Here is an 8781-nt window from a genome sequence, read left to right on the forward strand (position 1 = left end):
TTAAAATTTAATTTTACATTCAAAACATTACATCAACTTCTATTTATATCACATATTCCAACTATTATAATTCAAGATTTTTTTACTATTCAAATCTCAATTCAAAATCTAAACTCCCGAACAAATACACCATAGATAAACATATTAACACAATAATATTTATAACATATACATTTTATTCATTCACAATAAATCAAGAATTAAATACAAAATATTATTTTATAATCACCTAATAATTTTTAATAATTTTTTTTATAATATTAAATCATCACGACAAAAAAAATAAAATAATAATAATAATAATAATAAATAAATTACATATATATATTTTTTAATTTTTTATCATTTAATAAATTTTATTACGTTAATAATAATATACGTTGAAAATCGACATTGTTGTCCAATATCTAAATCATCTATCTATAAATAATACCATCCGAATCGTCACCGTCACCGTCACCGTCACCGTCACCATCAACGTACATTCCATTCCATTCCTCTGCAACATTTTTCCTTCCATCAATGGCGGCCACCACATCCGTACAGTCCCTAACCCTCATCGTAATAATCCTTTTCTACTCTCCGCCACCAACCTCCGCCGCCAAACCCCATCCCTCCTTCAACGTCCAGTCATACGGCGCCAAGCCCGACGGCAAATCCGACTCCTCCAAGGCATTCTTGGCCGCCTGGTCCGCCGCCTGCGCCGCCGCGCCGGCGACCGTCTACGTGCCGCCGGGGAAATACGCCATCTCCACCGCAGCCTTTTCAGGAAATCAGTGCAAGAAATCTGGAATCACGATACAGATCGACGGCACTTTGGTCGCGCCGTCGGACTACGGCGTAGCCGCCAAGGCCGGCGAGTGGCTCCGGTTCGATAGAGTCGCCGGAGTCACCATCCGCGGCGGAACCCTAGATGGCCAAGGCGCCGGTTTCTGGGCTTGCAGGAAGTCCGGCAAGAGCTGCCCTAAAGGCGCCACCGTAAGATCATATTATATTTAATTAAATACATTAATAAATTATTTATAATTAAATAATTTTAATTTTTTTTTTTCTTTGTTAGTCTTTGGGTGTGTATAATTCGAACAAAGTAGTGATAAGTGGATTGAAGTCGATGAATAGCCAAATGTTCCATATTTCGATATTTGGATCTTACGGTGTTAAGGTTGTTGGCGCAAACATCATGGCGCCGGGGGATAGCCCGAACACCGACGGCATCCATATCGAGCAATCTTCGGACATCACAATAAAAAATTCCAATATTGGCACCGGCGACGATTGCATTTCTATTGGTCCCGGCACCTCCAATTTATGGATAGAAACAATTAATTGTGGCCCTGGCCACGGCGTAAGGTAATTATTATATATAATTTTTATTTAAAATATTATCTAAATACAAAATTTGAATCAAATTTTCTTAAATCAGACTCGAAATTCCAAGAATTACAAAATTTTTACATAGAATTTTCAAATTATTCTTATATATATGTTTGTCTTTATAGTATTGGAAGTCTAGGCCGCGACGCCCAAGAACCCGGAGTCCATAATGTGACACTAAGGACCGCGACCTTCACGGGAACTGAAAACGGCGTGAGGATTAAGACATGGTCGAGGCCAAGCAACGGATTCGTTAAGGATGTCCTATTCCAACATGTTACGATAAAAAATGCTAACAATCCAATCATCATCGACCAAAACTACTGTCCCAGCGGAAGTTGTCCCCATCAAGTAAGTTAATGATTTTAAACTTTAATATTTTACCAATGGATTCAGTAAATTTTTAAAATTATATAATTTATTTTTTACAGGGATCCGGTGTAAAAATTACCAATGTCAAATATCAAGACATACACGGCGCCTCAGCAACACAAGTTGCCATGAAATTTGACTGCAGCAACATAAATCCTTGCACGGGAATAACATTAGACGGTGTGGATCTTACTTACCTTGGAAAACCGGCTATGGCAAGTTGTTCCCATGCTGTTGGAAAGTCGAGCGGTGTTGTCCACCCGGCGGGATGCTTTGATTAGACGTAAATTTAAATTGAAAATTGGAGTGAAGCCTGCGGCTTAATTAAATTTTTAAATTTTTTTGTTGGAGCCCGGCTAAAAATTCATTTCTTTACTGGCACAATTATTTTATACAATTGTTTGGAAGGAAAGTCTTGTTTCACTCTTGATCTAGTTGTCTATTTTATTTTTATTTTATTATTTTTTATAGTAAAATTATTATATTTAATATATAATTTTTGTTTAAAATACTATGTTAAAAATATATATTTGTATCTGAAAAAACTCAAATCCAACTTCATCTAAGGCATGACAAAATTATTTATGATGAATGTTGATTTATAGTTTGATGTATATATATATATATATTTACGTGAGTTATAAAATAAAAAATAATATTTTATATTAAATGTTGATTTTTTGTAAAATAATAAAATTTAATATATTTTATACATTGAAAATTGCAAAAAAAAAAATAATGGAAGAACACATCCACTATTTTGGTTTTATTTTTTACAAATAGAGTACAAACTATATTTTGATGGAATTAATAATTAAATATGTATACAAACAAAAATTGACGGTTTTGACAAAAAAAAATTTACTATTTGTTATGTACAAGCATATGTATATATATATATATTACAAGAAAGCTTTTTTATTTTTTAGGAAAAATGCAAATCTATCATATATTAATTCGATAGAGTGTTTTTTTGCAGTAAAATATATATGAAAATTTTAAAAGTGCTTTTATTAGCAAATTTGTAATCTATAGATCTAATCTCTTGGAGTGTAGAATCTCCTTTCAAGATTAATAAGTAGTGTAAGCTTTTAAATAAAATAATAGTTGGGTCATTATTATTAGAGTAAACTGTTTTTTTATTCGTAACTGGACCCTCTTATCATTTTAGTCCCGTAAGTGGAGCATGTCGCAAACTAGACCCATAAGTGAAAAATTTTCGCTGTTTTAGTCATCCGGCACCGGAGACGCCCTCGTGACTCGCCGGAGGTGACATGTCCGCCAGGTGTCGCTGACCTGGCGGACACGTGGATTTTTTTTAATTTTTTTAAAACTTATTTTTAATTTATTTTTAATTTTATTTGTATTTTTTTATTTGATCCAATTAGAAAAAATAAAAAAAATCCATGTGTCCGCCAGGTGTCGCTGACCTGGTGGGACACCTGGCGGACACGTCATCTCCGGCGAGCCACGCATGCAACTCCGGCGTCGGAGGACTAAAACAGCGAAAAATTTTCACTTATGGGACTAGTTTGTGACATGCTTCACTTACGAGACTATAATGATAAAAAGGTCCAGTTACGGGACTAAAAAAACCATTTTACCCTTATTATTATTATTAATTATAATAATAATGATAATTGCTTGAAAGGTGGATCAAGAACATTTGCAAAAATTTTATAAGAAATATTTTAATCCAAGTATAATAATGACTTAAATTCCACAATATTTTTCAAATTTGTTGCATGTTAAATTGAGTTGACTTTCTAATATTGTACTCCCTTCGAATTTTGATACTTAATTGGGTAAAATCAATATATACATATATATATATATACATATAATAGGCCGTACATATAGCATTATATGAAAAATATAATGTATAATATATATTTGGATGATGCGGGAATTCGCAGTCGTTACCGAAAATGCGCACTGAAACTTAATATCCTGCAAATCAGGCCCACCCGACGGAAACCCCTACACCACCAAACCATCCCTTACGGGACAAAAATTGACCTATTATTATTTATTATTAAGCTAAATTGTATAATACACATCTAATGATTTATTTATTACATGAAATTCATTTGTGTTAAATAAAAATATATCCAAAATATTATATTTGTCCAAAATTGATATTTGGTTGAAAGTACTACCTAATTATACAATTATTATAAAAAAAATAAAAAATATATATCTTAAATAGTCTTATTTGACTAAAATAAATATATAAATAATTGTTCAATAAAAAACTAATTGAATGATTGATAAATATTTATTTATTTATTTTATTGAAAATACTATTTAAAATATTTGATAATGATTATTTGAATGTAATATATAAATTATTTAAAATATATATTTCTTTTCTTATTTATTCTTTATGTTTTTCAATAAAAATTATTTTCTTTCAAAATATTATATCAATAATAATTTAAATTAAAGTTCAAGTGTCAATATAAATTAGATAAAAATTTGTCACTAAAAAGTTGTTAAATGAATAGTTGATAAAATATTTATTTATTTTACTAAAAAATACTATTTAAATTATTTTATTATTTTTGTTTGGATGTAATATATATAAAAATTTGTAAAATAAATATTTCTTCTCATAAGGTCTTTATGTTTTTCTAAAAAAGAAATACTTTATCTCTTCAAATATTATATCAAATAATTATTTAAATTAATTTCAAACACCAAAAAGAACAAACTTAGTTTTTTTTTTTTTTTTTTATTGTTTTAACAGTGAATTTAATTTGATATTTTGTTGAGAATAAATGATATATTTTTTTTTATGAAATACTATGAATCAAATAAAAAAATAAATAAATCTGAAACTAAATACAACTATACTTGTTAGACATATATAATAATATCTTAGAAATATTTATGTTACCGAGCTAATTTACCCCAGTAACATATGAAAATATAACAAATTATACATATAAATAAAATAGACAACAAATATTGTATAGCGTGTCAACATATATTGTCATTTTTATTTTCAATATATGTAGTGTGTTAATTGTTGAAAAGATCATAGCAAAATAGACGGAACATAACATAAGAGGTAAGAAAAACAAATTGAATTAAGAAAATTAGATATACAGTAACAATTTAATTCTTTCTTCCATCACTTTGTTTGATTATTCAACTAATATTTCCTGATTTGATGGCACATGTATTTAAGCATTTGAATAATTTTCAATACAAAGAGTGTGATAAATAAGCGCACTCTAAAATTTTCAAATTTTGCTTTTGTCAATGCTTTGGTGAACAGGTATGCTAACTGATTATCAAATTTGCATAATTTTTGCCATAATTTTTTATTTTACAATGAACTCTCAGATATAGTGGTACTTGATTTTTACGTGTTTTGGTCAATGCAGACATATCACAAAATATAATTGTAGCTTGTGACTATTTTTTATAATCATTAAGAAGCTTGTTTAACCATACTTAGTTTCTCATTTGCATTTATCGGAGTTTTTATAGTATTTCATTTTAGGATGCCAAATTTTTGTAAAAGATCATTCGTCTACTTATGTTTTGAGAAAAATATGTCATCCTTAGTTTGAGTTATCTCCAACCCAAGAAAGTAATGGATATCTTCCAAATATGTCATCTCAAATATATGCATAAGTTGACCAACATCACATGAGGTGCATCTTTCTTCTTTATGTTTAAGGTTGGTTCATTTTTATTTTTCTAGAATCCATGTTGATGGAAAATTCCATCAATCTCTTTTTACCAAACCTGCGGGACTTGTTTTAAGACATACAATGCATTCTTTAACTTATACATTTTACTTACTTTTTTAAGAATTACGAACGACCCTTCTAGTTTCTATACATACATTTTATCTTGTAGTTCTTCATTAGAAAATATAAACTTAATATTAAAGTTAACACTGAAAATGAGCAGAAATTATCAATATTATCGTCACCAAAGTTAACACTTTTGTCAATGTGAAATCGATATTTAGGAATTAAGTCACGAGCACTCCTACATAGGTGTTGTTGTGGAGATTTTGCCATCACTTTGACCATTATCTTTTTGTGGAGTTGGAGCAGCACTGCTACGACTTATTGTTGGATCAGAACTTGTCATACCATGATTAACTTAATTATTGTCATTCTCATAAGAAATTGTATTTTATATGAGAGTTCTTATCGCACAAATTTTTCTTAAAGTTTATTTTTCATCAAATTGAACATCTCGACCGATCACTATTTTCCTTTTTATGGATCAAATAATATGTACGCATTTGACTTTGAGTAGTAGCCAACAAGAATATATTTGTTTATTTTTGCCTTAAGTTTGTGACGGAAAACTTCAAAATGAGTCTTATTCCATACTAATTTTATAGAAAAGATTTTGATAAATTAATCTAAAGCAATAAAAGTTTCACCCCAAAATTTTTTCAGAAATGTCTTTGTATTAATAATGCAATGAGCCATTTGTATGACAGTTCTATATTTGTGTTCAATTATGAAATTTTTTTTTGGAGTGTAAAGAGCTGTAAGTTCCCTTGTGATTTCACGTGTTTCAAAAAAAATTATTGAATTATGTGTTGCAAAACTCTCATCCCTAATTAGTACTTAACACTTTCAACTTTGGATTGTTTTAATTTAATATAAGGGCTTTAAACATTTTGAAACATTTAAATGACTCAAACTTGCAGGTGAAAAAATATACTCACCACATCCTTGTTAAGCCATCAATAAAAAATATAAAATATTTACTACAAACATACAATTTTGTTTGCATTGTACCAAAACTATCAGCATGGGATATTACAAATTTCTCTTCTACTCTTTTTTATTTTTCAACAATGAATAGTTGTTTTGTCTGCTTCTCTAAAGCACATCCATAACATACATGGGATAACTCCTTGGTAATAAAAAGACATTTTCTCATTCTTTTGTTTGCAAATAATTGTAATTCTTTAATATTGAGATGACAATACCACTGATTTCATATATCAAAATCTTCAACTTTGTTGGACTTTCCATAAATTGTTGTGTATGAGAAATGTACATGAACATCTTGTTTCGACTCATTTGGCCTCTAGCAGCACCCTAAATGTTTTTCTCTTAACAAAAAATTATTTTTTTTTAAACATCACACAATATCTAGAATCAACTAATTGTCCTACAGTTATCAAGTTATGGGCTAAACCTAATGCGTAATGAAGATTTTGAATGAGTTTTTATTTGATCACCAATTTGTTTGGCATCTCCTAATTTGACTTGTAATTTGTGTATTTCATCTAATTCTTTAAACCTTTCCTTATTTCTTGTCAGGTAATTATAGCAAACACTGTCAAGATATCAAATTTCATCAATGATAATTTGAGGACTTGTCTCTACCATAAATAAGTAATTTCCTTCTTAATATTGAATTTGCTTCTTATTACTATAACAATTAATTTTTTTGTGCTCAGACTTTTTGTAGTATGTGCATTGTTCTCTACTCCAACAATCACTTTCTTGGTATTCATATTTTTGTAGCATGTGTATTTTCTTCGAGAGGGCACTCTATCTTTACCACGATTTGAGCTAACTTGTACCTTCCCTTGCACCTGGATGGTCTATATTTTTTTCTGTATATGCAATTCTATTGATTCTCATCTCATGAGTTTGTAGAGACCCAATGAGTTCATATAGGTGAAGAGATCTTTGGACTCTTCTATTGTTGAAACTACATGATCAAACTTGGGAGGTGAACTTTTTAAGATCTTGGCAACAACAATGATATTCTGCAGTACTTCATCATATGCTCTCATTTGACTAACAGTAGATGAAATTAGAGCAAGGTAGTCATGTACCATTTTCTTATGTTTTATAGTTGCAGTCTTAAAATCTCTTCTAAGAAATTGTAATTTTACTGTGATTACCTTGACAAATATTTGGTATTCAGTTTTGAGAGTATCTCAAGCCTCATTTGTTGAAGTTGTTGCTGCAATTTTATTCATAATTTTATCCATAGTCTCCTTTGTGTCTCGTAAGGGATGTCTTGGTGGTATGGGGGTAAAATTCTGACCGTGAGGTCATGGGTTTAAACCTCCGATCCCTCTAGGTCCACTTATCATACATGGTTCGCCTAGTGTAACTTATTTTGCCGAGTCTAGTTTATAGGGTATTAGGTTTGGCTTCCAACCAAAATTTTGTCCCATAAAGGATGTCTGGTGGTGTGAGAATTGACTCGTAATCGTGAGGTCTTGGTTTCAAACCCGAGGCCTCCAAGTCTTGCTTGCCACACATGGTTAACCTAGTGTAACTTACTTTGTCGTGCTTAATTTGCAGACTATTACGTTCAGCCGGATGGCTACAGATTCTCACATTATCAAAATAAAAAAAAAAAACAAGGGCTTTGAATTTTTCTTAAAAGTCTTATTGCCATATTTGCGTTGCAAAAATTTTGTTAGTTAGAAATGAGTTTTTGTTTTCGTTAGTTATATTTTGACTATTTTGACGTAAGTATTAAGTGATATATATTTTATAAGAATTTAATCACTTTTAATATATGTATTTTTTTTTTACAGTATTTTTATAAATTATGTTCTTTCGGTCCACTTTATATATATATATATTGTGTAATCTTTGGGATTAATTTGGAAAAAATTGATTTAGGTTTGATTTGAATTCTTTGGTAGTTTTTGGAATATATGTTCCTTTGGGTTAGTAGGTTGGGTTTGAGTACATGGAATTTATTATCTAACATATATATTATATATATTTGATTAAATTATAGTTTGTCATACTAGGCGAATTATGTGTGGCGGGTGAATCTGGAGGCATCAAGGTTTGAATCCATAATCTCACGGTCATAAGTTCACTTTCCACAACATCAGGTCATCCCTTACGGAACATATAGGCTTCAGATTTTGTCTAGGATGGTGGTTTGGTGCTTAATTTTCCTTCAACAGTAAGAGCAAAAAAGGTTTCCCAAACTCACGATTAGATAAACAAAATAGTTACTTTTTGCACAAAATTTAACAAATATTATATTTTAATAATAACTGGCGAT

At 30.1% G+C, this 8781-nt stretch overlaps 1 protein-coding gene across 1 annotated transcript; it reads left to right on the forward strand.

Annotated features, from left to right (window-relative positions):
• Positions 1-522: 522 nt before the first annotated feature.
• LOC127242689 (polygalacturonase-like) lies at positions 523-2105 on the forward strand. The gene is made up of 4 exons (XM_051262338.1): positions 523-978; positions 1061-1350; positions 1500-1725; positions 1806-2105. The coding sequence occupies exons 1-4, from the start codon at positions 523-525 to the stop codon at positions 2025-2027; spliced, it is 1194 nt and encodes a 397-aa protein (XP_051118295.1). The 3' UTR covers positions 2028-2105.
• Positions 2106-8781: the final 6676 nt, after the last annotated feature.

This window comes from Andrographis paniculata, unplaced genomic scaffold, assembly GCF_009805555.1.
Source record: "Andrographis paniculata isolate CXL003 unplaced genomic scaffold, ASM980555v1 Contig87END, whole genome shotgun sequence".
Classification (NCBI taxonomy): domain Eukaryota; kingdom Viridiplantae; phylum Streptophyta; class Magnoliopsida; order Lamiales; family Acanthaceae; genus Andrographis; species Andrographis paniculata.